The 21,860-nt window shown below is 33.0% G+C and overlaps 1 protein-coding gene and 1 long non-coding RNA gene across 3 annotated transcripts; one reads left to right on the forward strand and one right to left on the reverse strand.

The window, feature by feature from the left end:
• Positions 1–192: 192 nt before the first annotated feature.
• On the reverse strand, positions 193–18,115 carry LOC149488502 (immunoglobulin superfamily DCC subclass member 3-like). 2 transcript variants are annotated; one of them, XM_089695621.1, is made up of 16 exons: positions 17,765–18,115; positions 12,799–12,991; positions 12,366–12,469; positions 12,062–12,215; positions 11,366–11,570; positions 10,898–11,081; positions 10,011–10,456; positions 9,657–9,939; positions 9,174–9,289; positions 7,685–7,896; positions 6,971–7,125; positions 6,430–6,546; positions 4,350–4,489; positions 2,433–2,762; positions 2,048–2,088; positions 193–1,205 (listed from the first exon to the last, which is right to left on the reverse strand). In XM_089695621.1, exons 1-15 carry the CDS (start codon positions 17,871–17,873, stop codon positions 2,059–2,061), a joined length of 2,778 nt encoding a protein of 925 aa, XP_089551747.1. In that variant the 5' UTR covers positions 17,874–18,115; the 3' UTR covers positions 193–1,205; positions 2,048–2,058. The 2 variants fall into 2 exon arrangements, with proteins under 2 accessions (XP_089551747.1, XP_089551748.1); XM_089695622.1 differs by having other exon boundaries at positions 2,433–2,759; positions 17,765–18,113.
• A 2,002-nt stretch (positions 18,116–20,117) lies between these two features.
• LOC149488503 (uncharacterized) lies at positions 20,118–21,629 on the forward strand. The gene is made up of 3 exons (XR_016315610.1): positions 20,118–20,652; positions 20,780–20,841; positions 20,916–21,629. It is a non-coding gene; the product is annotated as an uncharacterized LOC149488503 (long non-coding RNA).
• The last annotated feature ends 231 nt before the right edge of the window (positions 21,630–21,860 follow it).

Here is a 21,860-nt window from a genome sequence, read left to right on the forward strand (position 1 = left end):
CAACTAGCGCCAGTTACTATCCACGTCTAAATATCCGTAATGTAACTAGTCTATACACGATGACTAGAATTAGGAATAAGTTATCTACAAGCTTCTATGGTTGTATTGTTCGCTAATTACGATATTTATCTATGTTGGATATAATGTCACTATATGATAAAATATCAATTGATTACTGTATAAAAAACCGAGAACCTATTTTGCATTGCCTATTAATCGATCGAAATCAATTATAAAATTAAGATTATATTTTTAGTTCTAAGCGGAATGGAATTCTTTTAAAATTGTAATTATTGTAAAAAAAAATTGAATGTATAAAAAAGTTATATAAAATTGATCATTTCTTATTATATGCTCTGCAAAATACTGGCAAAAAATTAAGGTTTTGCACCTTTTGGCAATATAAGCTTTTTATAGGCAACAATCATACTTTTCAAAGAACTCAAGGCTTGAATTATATTGTTATGTTTTTTTCTGGTTAAATTTGGAGCAGATGTGTTGATGCTATAAAGGATTTTTTATTTAGGAGTCTATTTCTAAGGTTAACTTTATATTATTATATAATATAGTTAATGGATTTTTGGTACGTTTTACAATATCCGAGTCTAAAATAAAAGTTTTAATAATTGTTTTATTATTGCCGTATTATAGGTATATATATATAATACCCAGTATATATTTTTTATTATTGCCTTCAATTTCTCTTTATTTTTGTTTTCAAGATGCTCTGGGGTTATTACATTATATGAAGTTGGTTATTTATTATTCTATCAATGCTATTAAAAGTATAGTTTTAATTCGATTTTATTATTTATGATGATTCTTAATATACAAAAACCCTGTTAATTTAAAATCTCAATTTTCCACATTACTCTATATTTGTAATAACCCCAAAACAATATGCGTAATGTTCAAATTATTATTAAAAATCCTTTTGAACATTAATTTATTTTATATTATTTTTCGGATATTGTAAAACCACCAGTTAAATTATTTGATATAAAACAGAAACGGTTAACGTAAGTAGAACATAACTAAAACAACGTAAGTCGGTTAAATATACAAGAATCCTATTAAACTGGATACAGCAGTTCCGTACACTTTCTAATACACAAATACGTATAAATTGTCAAAAGTTTTATTATCTACATGAGTTTCAAAATGATATATTGATTATTGCTTCATATTTCGACTAATTTCTAAGCTTCATTATTGGGTTGTTGAGGAAGTGATTATGAGGAAGAGGAGGAGGAAGAGGAATTTTCACACACAAATTTAGAGGATGCGGATGAGGATGAGGATATTTTTTTTGAGGAAGAGGATGCGGATGAGGAAGCGGAAGAGGAAGCGGATGAGGATGATAGGAAATTATAATCAAAATTAAAAAACAAAAACTTTTAAAATTAAAACAAAAGCCATTATTCTGTCTCTACTCTCTACATATGGATGTTTAAGGTTAAGGGAGGTTAGCTCGCCCGATCGCGAATTTACAAAGCCTGTAAGTACTATACTATTTGAGTCACGAGCCGGACTTAGATGAGCTTTTGTTTATGCATATTACTCGAAAAAACCTAATCTATATCAGTGCCAGAAGCGACATTAGGCGATTTCCACAAAAAAAAACTAACTGGTAGATATTATTAGGTATGTAAGCTTAAACAACTTGTTTGTTTTTTAATTTAAAATGACTTTTGACAAACATTATTTGGTAAAATATGTTTCTTCTGAGTATGAGAGAAAATGTTATATTATTATGTTTAGAGATAAGTGTTAGGTGCAGATATAAATATAGCGGTAAGACTCTACTCTTGTTCGTTAGTAGAGTCCGACTCGTAACTCAAATACATAGTTTAAATAGGCTTTGTAAATTCGCCGCCCGATCTGATCAGCATCCTCATAAATTTCCTCTAAATTTTGAGGAAGCGATAGCGGAAGAGGATTTTTTTATTTTCATTTTTGAGGATGCGGTAGCGGTAGAGGAACCCAAAATATTGCGGAACTTCCGCATTATGAGGAAGCGGAAGAGGAATCCTCAACAACCCTACAGTTCATTATACCTTACTTCAGTTGGTTTTTGCTCTCGGGACTCTGTAAAAAAATCATATATTAATATTGAGGCACAATAATTATTTATAAACTGCGAATCTCAATTTTTTCTGTATTACCAATTTTTAATGTCATAAAATTTTCTTTCAAAAATTATATTACATTTGGAAACATAAATAAAGAATGAATCAATTTAACTACATTAAATACATCGATCATAACACCAAACTATTTTTCAAGCATTATTTTATATTATTCACCAAAAAAAGCTGGTTCTAACATTGCATTACAACTGTTTTATAAAAAAAAAATTGAACATCAATCACACTCCAAACAAACAACCCGTACAAAACAAAAAATCGCAAAAATCAAACAAAGACACGCACCTCATACGGCGGCGGCGGCAGTATATCACACAGATTTATTTGACAGCCCTGTTCCGTTCTGTTCCCACGCTGTATCGGAATTTTGAAGCTATTTTCCCTTCCCAGCCAATGCCACTGTGGATAATCGTATTCTAGATCGTTCTGTCGACTACGACTAGAGTCGTCGTCTTCGTGTTTAAGCTCTTTGTAGTCGCGGTTAGTCGATCGACTAGACGAGCTGTGGCAGGTGGAACATTCGTTGGAATATTGCACGCTGCCGTTGCAAGAACGGACTATGCTGTTCGAGCGGCGCTCTGGGTAGTGTGCGTCTGTTGGTTCGTTGGTGTCCTGCTTTGGGAGAAATTGTATTGTAGAGATTTTAGTAATTTGTTCAATTTAGGGCCGATTTTTCAATCCTCAGTTAAAAATTATTCTTCGAATATCGAATTGTACAACCATTTCAAAAATGTGTGGCTTACCAGTGTCAGTTTAAGGTTATATTTATATTTTTATATTGTTGTGTAATACATACTTTATTGGACGGATAAGTTTTATCCAAGGATTGAAAAATCAGCCCTTAGAGTTTTTTTTAAGCACAATTTATGCAGGCTAGTTTCTCAACTTTTGAATATGTTCTGTAAAGCTTATCGGTCAGTAAAATGAAAAATTATGTAAGAAAATATACACAAAAAGCTCCCGGCTACTTTATAAAAAAGTGTGAAATAAGCCCACAAAAGATAATGTGTAAAATATACGAAGAAGAATATAACCTAAAAATATAGGTAACTTAAGAAAAATTTACCGAAGACAAAGATCCTGTTTAATATAGAAATGTAAGCTACGGTGTCATGAGCTAAAAATGAATATAATGCTGTCGTTTTAAATGAAATATTAAAACGCATTGTTATCCTTAAATGGTAAGAAGAGTCTTGTTTTGTTGCCAATTTGATTTATTCATTGTACAAAAGAAATGTTTCAAAAGATGTAAGAAAGAACATAACAGTATAATTTACTTGAATAACCAAGAATTGCTAACATGACTGTAATTAATCAATAAGTGATATCTATATACAATGACAAAATATTTCCAAATTCCTAAAACACTTTACTTCTAAAAGCAACATAAATCTAGTAATCAGAAGTTATGAATCAACTTGCAAATATAACATCGTATAAACGAATTACACAATACTGTGTGAATATCAAATCTAAGCTCGAGCGAGAGCTTATCTTATATCAACAAGAGAGTTCTCATGGTTATCAACATAGACCTTAGCTGTACTAGATAACGCAAGTTTGAGCGTGTCGTTTTTAGTTATGTCGTATGTGCTTTTACAGTAGCAGATGATTTGTGTATAAACATTTTTTGATTGTTAACTGCATCGAAATTAAAAAAATTAAATGCATTTTTTTTGCGTATTCATCGACAAATTGAGAAGTTAATAAAGGTTTTGGTCTTAGGATTATTCTTTGTTAAAAAAAATGTTTTAAATGGAAAGATAAAATGAAATATACTTGCTCCATCTAGTTAAGTCTGGTCTGTGATAACCGATACAAACTTCCTAGGAGTAAACCTATCGGTACAATAAATAAATCAAATAGGCAATAAATAAATCTTATCTTATTCTAATTTATATGACTATCAAAAAATATAACATTTCTGATAAATAAACTAAGTTTGTTTTTTAATACAAAAATCCTTTATTAAATTGACATCTCTATATCTAACTATCAATAGTAAAATTACGTAAATACTAAATAAACAGACACTCTCATCTATTATTACCAACATAGAAAACACAAAATGAAACAAATGTTATCTTAACTAGATAGTGTAAAGAATAGCCACATCTAGTAAAACCTTAAAATTTACAATAAAATAAAAGTAGCACCATAGACTAAACTTACGTTGAATTTATTATTATTTATTACTCTTACCTTAAAATTAAGCTCCGTGTATATAGCACTAGAAGCATACGGTTCGGGTCTCTTGAGTCTCTCCATACTTGCGTCTAGACCCTGTATTGAGTTCTGCGGGAGACAGTACTCGGGCTCTATGTTGATCGCTGATTGGCCCGCTGTGAACGACCGTTACTTTGAAATTTGTTCGATTTTTGTATTTTTAACGATTTTTTTTTTCACCGATGTCAAAAATAAGGTAAACAATTCAATGTGTATGTAATTTGCGTGTTATAATGTCCGAACTGCACAGTTCGTATGCTTATGTAACATTTTGAGTTATAGCTTTTGAGATGCTCTAGATTTTAGGCCAGCTGTAAGAAACATGAATGAAATTTGTTGCATACGCTTTCTACTTTTTTTTTGTAGATGAAAGTGATGTGATGCAATAAGAACACTAAACAGAAAGATTATTACGATTGGTTTGTCGTATTATAAAAACAAGTTTAGTTTTCTATAACAATGAGCATTTAATTTGGGAGTAAGTAATGGTAATTTGGTGTGGCAATAATAATAGTATGTCTGCCCATATAATTATTTCACGAAAATGTTTATGTTTCCAGCTGTTGTTTCTAACATAATAAGTAACTATAGTGCGTTTGGGTAATTATAGAGTCGTGAAACATTTTAGGAATTATAATTTGAATATTATGTAATATAGTAATATGTACATACATATTTTGTTAGTATAGGAAATTATACCATATCTAATGTTATTTTTTTATTCATATTAAAATGTACTTCATACGAGTAGACTATCTAGAATACCTTTGATATATGTTATCAATGTTTTAAAAATACCATTGGATGCTATAAAATCTATCTTTACCATACATATTCAACAGATCATAAATTAATAACAAATATCAATAACTAATAGATTACATTGGTATGCAGAGTTCACATATTAAAAATATCATGAGCATTTTTCATATATTTTCATTTAAAAATACGTCCTTTGATGAATGTTTTCAATCGGCTCGGACAAATGAGATCATTTGCCTCATGTTTATTCATAAACTTTATCGTTACAATTACTCGAGATAAAATAACTAAGTGTTTTATAGTTTATACGACTTATAAATTAAGCAATTCGGAACATTAATAATGTGATAAGATTAATTAGTCGGATTAATTGGTGTAAGAGTAATTTCGTAACAATTGAAACAAGCTTTAAGAGTTATTTTATGAGGTCTTTTTTAGTTTTGTTTTTTTTTATATCGGTTTTTATGTATTTGGTAAATATATTTTTGATAAATATATTTTTGCTCTAAGGAAAGGGATTATATATTGGGAATTGATTAAAGTGATGTATGATATGGATGGGAATATTTGATGAAATGTAAGATAGATGGGATTGGAAACTCAATTATATTTTACGCATTGTCACTTAAAGCATAAATAGGAAAACTTTATTAATGGAATAAATGGGTACTGGGATTATAAGAGTTATGGGATGATGGGATAATAAACGATGATGGGATAACTTACTACTCTGGCAGGTGATTATCAGGTGCGGAGAATACGGGCCGATCTCGTAACCAAATTCCTTGTTCAGTAAGAAATGCGCTAGGACTATACGGAAATTATAGGATTGGTCTATCTAGTGACCGCCTCCTTGGTACAGTGGTTGACGCGTGAGCGTAACACCGAGGGGTCCTGGGTTCGATTCCCGGTGGAGACGAAGAAAAAAAAATGTCTCGGTCTGGCAGGACACAGAAGGCTGATCACCTACTTGTCCCTAAAGAAAATCGATCAGTGAAACAGATGTATATAATGCATCTGCCCCTTACCCCACTAGGGGACATGGGACTTCACTTTTTCTATCTAGTGAGATTGGAAGCATGATAAATATGCTATGGATGATCGAAAAAGCGTAAGACGGACTTTTTTTTTCTTTTTTTTAAGCCCTTATATTCCATGCGTAAGACGGATACCATTCCAAAATATCAAACATGCTGAACGTTAATAATCAAGTTTTCACTTCTGCCGGCACTCCCGGAGTGCAACCCGTCTTTTTTTTAATGACTTGTGTTATGGAATGATGGGATTTACTTACTACTCAACAGCGTCTGACAGGTGTCCATATGATTATCAGGTGAAGCGAACACGGGCCGATCTCGTAACCAAATCGTGTCCTTGTTCAGTAAACACTGAGCTGGGACTATCGCTTGACCTAGGGATAATAATTGGCTAAATTGAGGGTAGATGGCAAACATGTTTTTACTAAAGTGAGGGTAGACGAAAAAAGTTAGATGCAAATCTATCGTGTCCTTGTTCAGTAAACACTGAGCTGGGACTATTGCTTGACCTAGAGGGAAATAATTGGCTACATTGAGGGTAGTTGGAAAACATATTTTTACTAAAGTGAGGGTAGATGAAAAAAGTTCGATGCAAATCTATTTGAATTTAGTTACTTGTGATGTCGCTTAGTTTTATCTCTTCGGACTTTTAATTAAACGATTTCGAATGTGTGTTATTAAATTCATATGTAAACTCCATTACTGTCAAGAAATCTAGTAGCTTTTAGCTAAAATATTTTTATGTTGATGAATTAAATGAAAAAAGTTTAAACTCATACATATCCTATAGTTACTTACCCGTAGCCTTCTTCCTTTGAACACCGTTCCGTCGTCTGATGTAATAAATGCTGACAACGCCGATTACAATCACCGAAAATAATGTCAAGCCGAGCGCCAATAACCAGGTTTCTTGTAAAATGTGCGGGATCGTGGAGTCGTGAGGTGGTTCCGTCCTATAATCAATTATAACTTTAGAATCAGTTTAACGCGATCAACGTTATGTCGATATCGAAGTCGATGTGATTCAATGTAATTGATGTTACGTTTGAACTATAGATAGAGTTGTGTGAAAGAATTGTTGAAAATTATCTAGTAGGCATGAAGTTTCACTGATGTAGGCAGCTTAAAAGTTAAATTGCTTAAAATTTGAACTGAATTAGTTGACATTATATTTAAATCAAAGATCTTGAAAAAATATGTAATAAACAAACATAATTAATAATCCTTTTACGCCTGCACTGTTTCACCAGGCCGCTCGAGTACCTATTGGCTGCCTGGACGCAAAGAAGTTGCACCCGCTCAAGTACGCGAACCAACAGGCATATTTTGTTCCATTAACCCTTTAGATAGGATCGTCTGGACAGCAGACGATGAAGTGTTGATCAGCCAATAATAAGCAACGTATATGGCGTAGCGAACTACCTGCAGCTGGTCGAGCCCCAAGAGACATATATCACTTGAATCCTATAGAACGCAGACAAAGCCGCGTTGACCAACTAGTATAGTACTCACTGCACATAATGCCGCTGCGACTGCATAGGCAGCATGTGTATCAGCGCCGGAGCACTGAACGGCCCGTGCCCGCGCCTGTTCACAGCGGCCGCTCGAGCACTGTACCGCCCGCCCGGGCGTAGCGAACTAGCGGCAGCCGCTCGAGTTCGAGCTCCGAGAGACATTTGGCCCACTACACGGCCCACCGTGCCCGTGCCCACGCGGATTTCGATCTAGAATAATACTGGATATTGTAGAAGGATACTTAAACTAGCTGAGAAATAAAGATATTAATTAATAGATATAAAATAGAACGAAACTGACATTAAACATAACTAGTAAGTTTTTTACGTAAAAATCACATAAATCTTTCATAAATTTCTAACACAAAAATTAACACTAAATTGTTATTTACGAAATAAGTCTAGATGTGTATATTATGCAATGAATAATCCTCCATTGGTGCTATACTTCCCAAGGACTCGCTTTCGCCTTGCATGTATATCGACAAGTTCACTGCGTAATCCTTACATTATAAGGATTCCCTTGCAATGCTATTATTATTAGAAGCTATTCGAAATGATGCTTTATTTTAAATATTCAGCATTCGCATTCAAAAAACTCAATTCTTTCTTGAAAAAACTCAATGAAGAGATGCCATGTTTATTATGAACTTTTTATCTTTTATATGGCTGGTTTTTTATCGAGTTTACAATGTTCACATAATCAAGGACACCAGCGACTATCCAGATCGTTGTATATTTTTTTATATTCCCTTAAACCCGAAGATAAGGAAGATAAAAATCGGGTCTGGCAACTAAACTCATAAATAAGTTCTATCGACAGATATGTGTCATCTAACTTAAACACAAGTTCACGGCGACGATTTTATGACCATCGGGAAAATATACTGCGGATACGGGGTATTGATTACATAATATATTGAGTATAGTGTTACATAAGGAACTGAAAGTTTTATGTGAGAAAAATTAACTTTAGGAAACATTACAATTGCCAGTAATTTCGAAAGTCATGAATATCTGATTATGTTAATACCACTTTAATGCAGATTTTTGATTCAATATACAAGTTAAAGTCTATCTCACTTAAAAATATAAACTTAAAAAAACATCAACATGCAGCATGCACATTTCAATTACTACCAAAATTTTGCACATCATAAAAATAACTGCTACACACCAATTGAGAATAAACATATCATAAATTATACGCACACTTAACATTAACATAAAAAGGACCAAAACATTTTAACAAAAAAAATTGGTTGTCTGTAAAGTCGGTTTACTGACGATAGTAGAACGTGACAACGTCCGATTGTGCTTCTTTGTCGCTCGTTCCGCGCTCTCGCTTGCACTTCAAGCCTATGGAACGCCTCAGAGCGAGGTAACGCCGCATGAGACATGTTTTTTCGAGCGTGCAGCCGGCTCTATCGAATTATAAGACGTCAAAAAAAAAAAATTTTTTTTTCACAAAATGAGCTAAAACCTACCAAATATCCCGTCAGCTCCCCGTTCCACGTGTCAGCTGGCGACGGCTCCCAGCGGATCCACGCCGAGGTCGCGTTTATCACTCCGCCCGTCACGCTTTGTGGAGGGTGCGATGGCACTACAATTATTTACGGCTATTAACGAAAACCCATTAAAAAGATCATTTGTCAATTATAGTAGGTACCTGTATGACCCCTGTGATAATTAAAAAATAGTGGGAGTTTATGTATATTATGTTATCTGTAAACCAAGTTCTGAGTAAAACTATATAATAATTTTTGTTTCGAATGTAATTCCAAATGAAGATAAATTCTCCAACATTTAAGGCTAAGCGCTTTTATCTCTCATTAAAAAAAACTCGTAAGTATTTAAAGCAAATATTATTTCGGTATAGCATAATATAAGGAACCGAAAATGTGAACATGATGTATTTCAAAATTTAATTTAAATAATCCCACGGCATGCAATCATTAATCAACACTTACCATCCTCATCTGTCGAACCAAGCATCGAGTTCGAAGGTTTTCCCAACAACATCTTGTAGAAGGGCATTAGGAAAACATCATATTGCACATACGCCCGCAACCCAGACAGTATGTAACTAGACGAGCCACTGTTATCAACATGCACGAGAGATCCATTAGAACATGTGTCCACTTGAGACACATTTAAAATGGATCCATCTTCAGTACTATTACGCCAATTCAACGAAGTACCATTGTACCAGATCTTCACCCCTTCCAAATACTCGTTGTAATCAGTTAAAACCTAAAACAAGACGTGACATGAAAACTCTGCGTCTTTATATCGCACGACCTAACATAAACATAAACACTCACATCCCAAACAACTTTGAGCGAAGTCGACGACAAAGTTTCCACCCTCTTTAATACTAAAACGTTCTGTTGCAAATATTTCCTCGCTTGAGCGAACTCATACTCCGTCATACGGATCTGGTGTTCGTAATTTACGTCGAAGTCATCCGAGGAATGCTCTAATAGATCGCCTTTTCTTAGAACATTAAGATAAGCTTCTTGCATCACGCTTCCAGCCGCATTAACGGCAACGCATATTACTCTTCCGCCGTGTTCTACTTTTACTCCGTCGAGATACAATAGGCTGGAATTGCTCTTTGTACATTCTGGGAATAAAAGGCTATCCTCAACACCTTCTAAAATCCAAAATGTAGTAGGTGTAGGTAAACCTTTTGCTTCACAAGGTATCGATACTACGTCTCCTTCCCAAGCGGTCAAATTAGACGGTATCTGAGTGAAGTGTGGTAACGCTGAAACAGATGGCCGTATTAAAATAACACTGACATAAATTTTACTATTCAACTAATATTGATTTATTACGCGCCAGATTTTTCTAATATATTTTAGTCGAGATAAAAACTGTCCTACGTATGTGACTTGAAAAACCCGTGCCAAGCTTAGGAAATTAAGATACTTTTGAATATTTTATTTTGATTGTTTTAACTGTTTATTCTTTTTTTCAAATGGCAACTCCCGATCCCAGTGAGGACGGATTCTGCCTTTTAACTGTTTATAATATTTGACTTGAATGTTACTTTTACTAACAGAATTATTGTATAGATCCATACAATAATCATCATTGACAGGATCTAGACATGATTTAGCACACCAATCTTAACATGTACAACAAATTTCATCCCACACCCAAAGTTCCACAAAACGACATTACTAAGCTGATGAAACATACTCACAATAAACAGTCAAAGTAGCACTCGCGACACTAGTTCCCGTATGGCTATCAGCTCTACAGGAATAGACACCCGCATCGGACGCAGACACCTGTTCCAATCTTAACAGTCCTCGGATTATGGACGCGTGCGAAGGGAGAACACCGTCTTCCTTGTACCATGTTATTTTTACGCTCGAGTCGTAACTCTACAATAAAACACGGTTAATGACTCCCATTTATAGTGAGATTAATGAATGATGGATAGCGATTTGTTGTTTTTAAATTTTGAGGAAGGATATGGACAGATTTTAATAGCAATTCGGAGTCAAAGCTTAGAACATAGTACGAAAATATATCAGGAACCAATAGTGATTTAAGGAAATAAGTTTACAAAACATCTTTTTAAATTTTCGATTGATATGGGACAAATTGAAAACAGCCGCAATCAATAACTGATAAAACAATTAAGCTCGTGGTTTCGCATGTTTACCTGACAGTTAAATTCCACATTTTGGCCAACCAATGCGGTAATATTAGCGGGTTTTGTGACAAAATGTGGTCGCCTTAGTACAATAAGCGCGGCGGCTCGAGATTGCCTCTCTCCAGCTATGTTCGAAGCAACACATCGGAATAGACCACTGTCGTTTGGTAATGTTTCCAATATTTTTAGGCTACCAGTTTCTGTGATTGTCACCCTAGAAGATAAAACATTTTAATAATACTTGTGTCTCATGTTATAATAAAACGGAAACCTATTTTATAGATGTAACATAGATGGAACTTATAGTTTATCTAGAATACGAAAATAAAACAAATACTACCAATACCATATCATACGTTTTTGTACTATTTTAAAGATAAAATTTACAGTAATAGTATCTAACTCAATAACAAAACAAAAAATCATACAAATAACGACATAACCACATAGGCGACCTGTCTAGCATTATCCTTAATTATAATGACTTAGGGCCGATTTTTCAATGCTTGGTTAAAACTTATCCGTCCAATAAAGTATTACACGATAATATTAAAATGTCATGTAAACTGTCAAATACGGGCAATTAGAATACGTTTTTTAAATGGTAGTTTTATACATTATTCGACGAATAAGTTTTAACCAAGGATTGAAAAATCAGCCCTTATTCTATTTTATTTTATTCCATTAAATACGCTCCGTACTAACCTGCCATTAACTTCAACATCATACGGCTGTCCATCCTTCAACCAATGCACAGAAGCATCTGGAACCCCCCTGGGAGGTATACATTCTAACAACGCGGGATCTCCAGCTGCAACCTGAACGTCTCTAGGTTCAGCTCTGAATTCATCACGTAAAACTGAAAAGCCAAGAATTTTAAGTCATGTTTTCTTTTAAAAATGTTCTACAATTTCACAAAAAATTTGCAAGCCAAATTTGAAATACAAGATAATAGCTAGATGAGCTGGGAGATAATAGGAAAATGGACTACAGCCAAAATATATCTTACCCGCTACGTTTAAAGTTGCATTTTGACTAACAGCTTCCCCTGCAATATTTCGTGCTACACACCAATAAACCCCTTCGTCACTCTCTTTCTTTCCACGATTTACCCTAGTAAAAATATTAATGTTACATTTTGCACGTTCATTATTAGGTAATAAATAAATGTAAGCCAAGCAAGTAAAATACCTCTTACTGAAGTTTCATTTTAATTTATGGTGTTAAAGTTATGCCTTCACTATTTCTCCTAGACTTAACTTTTAAAATTCAAATTTTAAGGTAAACTATTCAGGGTTAAAACTGGTTTTAATATAAAACTACGATTAAACTTCTTATAATAAATTGGAAGGTATATATTTTAAAATTGGTACCTATCTTCTCCGTGGGACAGTTACTTTTCAAGCAACATTTTAAAAGTCCAGTAAGGACACATAACTCACCTAAGAAACAACAAGCCGTCTTCCAAAAGTACCCTGTGTCCATCTTCCACCCTGGGCAAGGGGGAACCATCCTTGTACCACTGTACAGTCGGCTTCGGTCTCCCCTCGACCACACATCTTAGTGTCGCAGGCTCGCTCCGACCAGACACAGTGTTCGAAGGGTGCTCTTTGATACGCGGCGCCCGGTTTTGAGCTACAATGTCAGAATTTTGTAATGGTTGAAGCAGTTGGCCTTAGATAATCGTTGAATTGTGAAATATAACTTTTGTTATAAAACTAATGGAATGTCGTATCGTATTTAATAGGTACATCTTCTTAAACAATTTTCTTCGTCTTTCAGGAACATTCAAAAATTAAACAGATACAATTTTGAACAAGGGAAGAATAAAAGTTTTTTTTTATATTTTAATTTTCATTTATATCTATGGTAGTATACTTAATTGGTAAAAGAGTTAACTCTTGACTACAGCATAACTTATGGTTGCCTGACAGTCCTGACACAAATATATTGGTCTAGGTGGTCTAGCCCCTATTTATACAATTCATTTATAGTAATTTATAATCATTTGTTTTTATTGAGTTTTAAATAAAATTAACTAAAGATCTAAGGTTCATTAAGTTTTATTTTTGTACTTCGTTAAAAATTAAAAATCATTCAAAAGTAATTAGGTCACCACCCACCAAATTGCAATGTCATAATAATGATTTGAGATGATTTTGCACTTTTGACCATAGAGAATATAATATTTCAAATAAAAGACAGATATTTTAGTATAATGATATTCAAAATACTACAAAATGTTAAAGGTAAAAATTTACCCGCCTTCAATTTGTTTTACTCTCTCAAGATAAAGGTTAAAGTCCAAGTCCCAAAGTATTTTATATAAATACATGAAAAAAAGCGATAAACTATTCCTTTATTTATATCCCGGGCGGTCAAGCGCGGTAGTTGTCCTTTATTAATACTTGTCACTGTCACGATAACCCTACAATATGTATTATCTTGACATGTGACAATATTCGTTGTCTTTTGTACGTTTTGTCCAGACTCTGAGCAATGTTCGATATAAATATCCCATATCCCACAACACAAGCCTTAATTGAGCTTACTGTGGGACTAGGTCGATTTGTGTAATAATGTCCTATAAATAATTAATTTTGTTTGCCCAATAACTGAGTTGATTAATGAGTGATAGTTTTTTTTTATTTATTCGTGAATGTTTTTCTACTATATTTTCTAGATATAATTAACGGGTAGATTTTTTAGTTGTAGTTTAAAAAAAACCAATCGGTTAAAAATGGGAGAAATTCAACGAAGTTTATGTACTATCATAATATGTAATTGAGAAAGAAATATTCTGCAAGTGAAAGGAATAGTAATTTATCACATCAAACCTATGTATACCTAATAATTGATAACAATTGTGTTTTATTTTTTTTAACTATAACCAGATGATGCAGAATTGTAGAGCATTTACTGCTTTTTTTTTTACAAAAAAATCTTAGTTGTCAATTGTAACTGTTTCATAGGTATCCAAATCATTCCATTATTTTTTTTAATTCTCTACATATCAGACCAGTCAATATCGAGACCGAATTTAAATCGAGTGAATTGAGACAGTATAGACATTCCAACGTCTAAAATCCTAACAAGTAACGTTCTCATAAAACCGGATTATATTCAAACAAGTACCTCACAGTGGGTACGTACAAAAATTATCTTTAAATTACTCGCCGAATACTAATTAAACCGAGTAAAAGAAAAAAACGTTCCATTGTTTCGTCTGTACAACGCTTTTACCCGAATACATTTTGTTAATTGGCCTGAAGCTACTTTTAATTATTCAATGAACAGTACCACCCATAACGAAGCGAGCTCCTTGTTTAATGATTTTTATGATATGGACATACAGGTCGTTATACCATGTAACTGCCAAGTTTATGGCGTAAGTTAACATGGCTTGCTTCATTTTGATTCTGTTGATCTGATGATGTAAGATCTACATAGTTCTCAAGATATAATATTACGATAAGGGTGTAAAAGATTATAGTATTAAAGTCATATTTGTTTTTTTTCAAAAAGAAATATTTTCAATAATTAATTTATAAATTAGGCATTTTTTTTTCATAACTTATATCTATCTCAACCTAGGCTCTAGAGTCTAGGCGCTCTAGGTACCTGCGGAAATATTATCTCGATTGTTTTCGATTGGCGCAACTGTATTTGTGGCGCCAGTCGCTACCTTTTTCTAAGATAACCAACCAAAAACGGTTCATATTCACTTAAGATTCAACAAAAAATAAATTTATTGGTTTCAATAGCTAGGTAGTTAAATCATTATACGTCCAACAAACAATTAAATTGAAAATTTTATATTTTTTTCGTTCTAATTTATCTCCCCTCATTTTTAAGTCAAAGAAATGTATTTTTAGATATTTCTATTGAATTATTGAAATAATTTTAAACCTATTTTAAACGTCTTTGGCGTATTCTTGTGGTTAATTCTTTGAACTAAACTTTTAGTTTATTTCAAACCGAGTAATAAAATAAAAGCATGTTTATTTCGAGTTAAAAGGTAAGGAAGGGGTATAAAAACCTAACATGTTTAACTTTTTTACAAAAAGTATACAGTATAGCGATACCTTACAAACTAAACTTACTACAACAGAATGGTCACGGTAACGTGGTTATGTAATCAGATTTAAACCCATTGATATAATAAGTAAATGGAGGAATTACTTATTATATCAATGGGTATCAATGGGTAGGAACGAATTTCCGTTACATAAATGTAACTTGGTAGGTATATTGGTCTGCATTCGTTTTAGGAATTTATAATAATTATAATATCTTTATCTAATTTGTATGTTGCTATAGAACTACTTAAAAATATTTTTCAACTTAATAATGATAATACATAAGCACAGCTATCTCCAACCTATGAACTGAATATATTATTAAAGCGAAATTGTTTACGCACATACCTATGAAAGCTTTCTAAAGAAGATTCTTGCGATATTTCAAAAGCAATAAGTAGATACAGTTATTGTTATTAGACAAAATAAAATTTTGTCCTTGTGTGCAAGAAATGTGATCAAAATATTCTAAGTTTATTATTAGTTTCGTAGGTAGGTATTAATATTTTATTTTGAGAAAAGGTAAATTCCTCTTTCGAATAAGATTCTAGTTTGAGCAATGTTAAAAGAACAGTCACTAAATAATTTATTATACAAGTGTCTAGTATCCTATGTTGGTTTATGTATAACACGTGGGATTTCAAGCCGCAGAGCGCTCAACCTATAAAGTGAAAGTGTCTGAATAAATAACGAATTTAGCAACAGGAAATTAGCATTAAATAATAAATATTATGTTTATTTATATAACTATATAATATGTAAATTGTTGTCGCATTTCCGTGTTATCGTTCAGAGTCAAGACAGACTGGCAGTGTGCTGGTTTCTTATCTAATGTAGAAATGCAGACTGACTTGTTGACGGCTTGCAAGGCCCTCCACTTGAACTTATAGTGGGGACATTGTTATACGACGAAATACATGCTGTTCACGAGTTGGTAAATTTCAGCATAGGTACCTAGATACGAAATATTATTAGGTGTTCTTTAACGTAAATTATAAAGTTATTTAACCTACGAAGCATGGTATCGTAGATGTTTATTAATTATTATTAAAGTGAAACTTTTATTACTTACATCGTTCACATACACATACACATACATACACACACAGATATTTTATTAAATTCTTTGTTTTCTTTTATGTTTTTGTATTGTATTCATTCATATTGCTTTATTTCTTTTTCTGTAATAGTGTTAAGGAAGAGCGGAACCTCCTGACACAAGCATTTTATTTGCTTACTAGGAGTGTTCCAATCACAAATTTGTTTAAGACCTAATGTAAAGGAAAGAAATAAATAATTTTGAATTTTTTTTTGAATCGTCTCAAACTTTTTGGTCTGTATAGCGCATGTCGCGTGACGGTCGGCTGCCGAGTGAGTACTGGGTACCTATAAACTATAAAGCAGTGTTTGGAGTCATTATCGTACAAATACGATAATTTTGTGCCTAAGTTTCACTTTTACCGTGGTTTCATAAAACCACACAACATTTTTTATTATTAGAGGATTTTATTTTTCGGTTTTAGATAAAAGTAGAAGCACATATTGATAGGGTACCTGTAGATAGGTATATGTAGGTACTTACCATATTTTTACGATAGTACTTCCTTACATTTTTAATTTTTTAATATTGTCGTTATGCTTTTTTTTATTTCATTAATAAATTAAGCACCCAATACCGTACCTACGTATGACGATTGTTAAAATGTTTATGTCCACATTTTTATAAAAATCCATTTGTTAGAATGCATGAACTGATTTTTTATGCTAGTCTTGTGATAAAGCCTACACCTCAAAAACCAAAAAAACAAGAAACAGATAATAATTTATCCGAGGTCTATAAATTGACCTCAGGACTCAGATAAAATATTATACCTACCTACCTACCTACCATACCTGCTAATAATCAAGTAAAAACTATCTATAGATAATACGGAAATCGTGAAAGAAATACCTACATAATTATACTGATGTTATTTCTTATAAACTTTCGTTTTTCAATTTCTTCGATAACATAAATAACAAAACTCTATTTCTGATTCATACGCCTAAAAATAAAGTGTCTTCCTTATCATGATAATAAATTATAATAATACATTATAATAATTATTAATGACCGATAATTTGAACAATAAAATAATATACATAATATCATTATCATACTATATTTTAAAACATACATAAGAAACATATTCACGTTAAAATAGAGGCAGCAATGTTTTTTTTTTCAAATCAATTTTCACAATAAAGTGAAAATATAATATTACCTATATATAAACTGTTTTTTTTTTATTTACATAGGTACATTAAATAATCACAAAATTATAATTACCGTTAGTCCCATTTAGACCGATGAGTAATAAATGCACAAACACCAGATAGACAAATTGACTCTTTCCATTTATGACGTTATCACAATCATTCCCACCGAAATCCACCATACTGCCACCAAGTAACACTTCACACAATTATCTATTTACATTTTTACACAAACTCCATCAAAACAACAATATTTGTGAGCAATCCCGAATAGAATTGCGTCTTTTTCTATTTCAATGTGTCAAAACTTTTTCCCGCGTAAACATAGCGTTCGGATACTCGTCCGTGACACAACCAATCCGCCTCGTGTCGTGCGTCGTACTATCGCCTCCCTCCCTCATCTCTGTTTACTCTCTAAATGGGGGGAATCGAAGGCGCCGTATCGTTGATCTTACGTGATATTACAACTGACGTTTGACCTAATGTAAACAAACTTTAAGCGCCGTGAACTTACGATGATACGGTATTTTAATTGCATAATTGTTGCGTGCCTTATTATACTTACAGTCCCCCGGCTTATCTTTTTTATTGTTTAGGTAACGTAATTTGTCATACACGATTTTCATGTAAAGCAGATAGGGCTAAATTAATATTTTTAAGCGCAGTAGGTAATACTTACCTAATGATAAATTTAAGCTTAGCATAGGTAGCCTATTAAGTTAAATTATCTTCGCATCAATGTTCGGCTTTTATTTTCGGCTTTCGCTATAAATGTCAAGATAAGAGCTATAATAAAAGTTAATAATAAATAGCACATTTTAATAAAAATTAGCAGCTCTCTGTTGTTGGGACCTCAGGTGTGATTTTATCGTAAAAATAAACAGCGAGATCTCTGCTCAAAAAAAAAATTCAAAAGGCCATTCAAATAAAACCGGCCAAGTGCGAGTCGGGCTCGCGCACAAAGGGTTCCGTAGCAGCAAATATAATAAATTACAGTTAAATCAACCTATCTCAAAAACTATAAGAGATACTTTGATCAAACCAAAAATCGTTGAAAGAGTTAATTAGCATGCATCACCTCTATTTTTTTTAGAATTTTATACCCCGTAGTTATAAAAATAGAGGGGGGGGGACATACTTTTTACGACTTTGAGAGCTGATATCTCAAAAACCGTTCACTTTAAGAAAAATGTTTTTTAGAAAACTTTATATCATTTTAAAAGACCTTTCCATTGATACCCCACACGGGTATGTACATCGAAAAAAAAAATTTCATCCCTCAGTTACATGTATGGGGGGCCCCACCCCCAATTCTTTTTTTTACTATTTAGTGTCATATTTTTGTAGCGGTTCATACAACACATATTCCCATCAAATTTCATCACTGTAGTACTTATAGTTTCCGAGTAAATCGGCTGTGACAGACGGACAGACGGACAGACGGACAGACGGACATGACGAAACTATAAGGGTTCCGTTTTTGCCATTTTGGCTACGGAACCCTAAAAAGGAAACGAAACAAAATACGGCTTATTTCATTGGATGTATTTGTCGAGTTAGCGCATGCGCACCGGGCGGGCGCCGACAAAGGCGGTGTGTTCAAATAAAAAAAACGTTCTAATTTCAAACCGGTTTCCCCTCCCGCACGCGCTCCTGCGCATCCCTTCATCCATTATTATGCTGAAGAGGTCATTCACAGTTTGCACAATAGCGCCCATGTCCCATACAACATCTACAGCTAATAGATGAGGTTGCAGCAACCCTTTTTAGGGGGCTTGCGCTCATTGCTTTGAGAGTTGAGACTCGTTCAATTGTAATGATTCCTCTAAAAAAAATCGAAGTAACATTATATGGATGTGAAACTTAATGTATGTATGAAGGCACAATGACTAAGCAAAGACAATATACCTATTATGGTTTTATTTTAGATCTATGATTTAAAATGTTGAACTTATTTGTTATGTTTTTCAATTCACTTGATATTGAATCATTACATCTTATAAGAGAGCCCTTATCCTACCCCAGATCAAAATAAATGAGACAAATCTTAATTAAATGACACAGATAATGAAAGATAAAAAGAAGCTTCATTTGCATGTTAAGAGGATTCGAGAACAGTGAGAAAAATACTGAAACAAATTAATTAATAATCTATATTCAGGGTAATGACCTATCAAGAGAAATGAAATCATTTCTGAATGTAAGAATTTCAAATTAAAGCTTATTTCTTTAAAACGACTGACGGAAGCTTTTATCACATTATGGCTTATTCTCACATAAATTGATATGCAAACTGTTAATTAAATTACCTTTAGATAACGCTTTACAATTTCATCAATATTAAAAGTTTTGTCTGTATTTGAGGTGGTCATTCTATGACGTGTTAAGGTGATGAATTAATTTTTCTAACATTTACGGCCCTTTTTAAACCTTCGTAATTTTTATATTATTAAAGTTGTCGTGATGAAAATTCTTGACAAGAAAGTTCAATAGTAACACAATACGTCTACCGTTTTAGAAACATGATTCCATGATATTTTCTCGATAGAAAAAAAATACAAAGTTCTCATTGTTATTTTTTTTTAATCTCTGGCATCTTCAAAATAACAAACGTAAAGTTACGACTTTTTGGATATTAACTATAAAACATACAACCTATACGTCTACCGATTTAGAATTTTGAAATATGCGATGGTTTTGAAATAAACAAGAAATACTTGAAATTAGCGCGCGACCAGCCAATATAGCGAGAGCCGCCCTGTACCTTCCTACCCCGATCGCTGCACGAGTCATTCCCGCTACGGCCGTCACACGGGGAACTTGTGTCGCTCGCGCCATCGTAAAAAAGGGTGACAACACAATAAGACAAAATGAGACAAATGGGGACAATAAAGAAAATAAGAAGAAGAAACATAAAGGTTGGAGGAAAAAGAATGCTTACAATTGGAACAAATTAATGAAGTAAGTTGGTTTTATTTTAAATTTGATGATAATTGTAGTATAGACGATGTTTGATATGTACCCCTGTTTTAAGTACATAACGAATGTGTAAGATTTTTTTCATTTATAGCATAGATAATCTTTTCAGAAATCCGGAATCCAGAAGGAAAATAAACCCACTGATTGTTCACAATGTGAACCCACTCCTTCGTAAGTACCTTTATTCAGTCAAAAATGTATGTTATCAGCGCTCTACTGGTTTTATCGCATGATTCCATTTTTAGCAAAAAGCAACAAAGTGCAAAGAAATAAAAAATCATGGTGAACTTAGTGGAAGTATGGTGGCCGTAATATGGAACAGGAGCTCATTGGAGTAGTATTATATTTAAAAAAATACGAAAAAATTTCAAGAATTACATTTCTTAGTAGGTGGTAGATAAGTATATTGTAGTATAAAGAATTTGATGTTGATATTTATTTCATTTATACTTACTACACCTGTGCGGGAAATTGCTTAGTACTAAAACAGGTTTATATTCATATTTACATAGTAATGTGAGTTTTCATTTCGAAAAATTTTGTGTAAGTATATTAAATTGAGTTCCTGGGTGATCTGGAAACACAATTGGGCCCGGAAGATGGCGCTGCAGTCACTCCTCCTAATCACATGAACCGATTTGGATGAATATTTGTGTGCACATTTCATTGTTGTGGGATGATTGGTTGATTCGTTTTCACATTAGCTAATATTATGTATTTTTGTTGTAAACTTAATTTAATGTTTATAATACATTATTATTGGTATAAATAAGCCAGTGTTCGTCTCACATTGCTGTACCTGCCTACCTACCCTACCAGGGCCTAACTTTGTTCTGGCTATTTTATTTTGATTATTTGTAATGAATAATTACAATTATAATAGAGTGCAAAAAATAAATACATGCGTCAATATATTTTGTGTTTTTTTTAAAACAATTTTTTTATTTAAAAAAATATCATTCCGACCGCGGTTTTGCCCGCGTGGAATTAGGTTATATCGTGAATCCTGTTTTTTCCCACAGAATTGTTCAGTTCGGATAAAAAGTATCCTATGTGTAAATCCAGGCAATTAGCTATATTTTATCAAAATTGGTAATGTAGTCTTGACGTGATTAAGTAACAACTAACAAAAAAATATACAAATTAACATCCAAAGTTTCGCATCAGTTTTACTGTATTAGTGATATCTT

The sequence above is a fragment of the Colias philodice genome, chromosome 5 (assembly GCF_061535455.1).
Source record: "Colias philodice isolate Cphi_HAF_F1 chromosome 5, ilColPhil1 Martin Lab GWU primary, whole genome shotgun sequence".
Lineage (NCBI taxonomy): Eukaryota > Metazoa > Arthropoda > Insecta > Lepidoptera > Pieridae > Colias > Colias philodice.

What these genes read in the sequence shown, in the direction of transcription:
- LOC149488502 (XM_089695621.1), bottom strand. Translation starts at nt 17,873, where the DNA reads ATGGTGGATTTCGGTGGGAATGATTGTGATAACGTCATAAATGGAAAG. An exon ending in CGGTCTAAATGGGACTAACG is followed by an intron (nt 12,992 to 17,764) that starts GTAATTATAATT and finishes CTGACATTGTAG; the next exon opens with CTCAAAACCGGGCGCCGCGT. An exon ending in TCGCAGCGGCATTATGTGCA is followed by an intron (nt 7,126 to 7,684) that starts GTGAGTACTATA and finishes AATTGATTATAG; the next exon opens with GACGGAACCACCTCACGACT.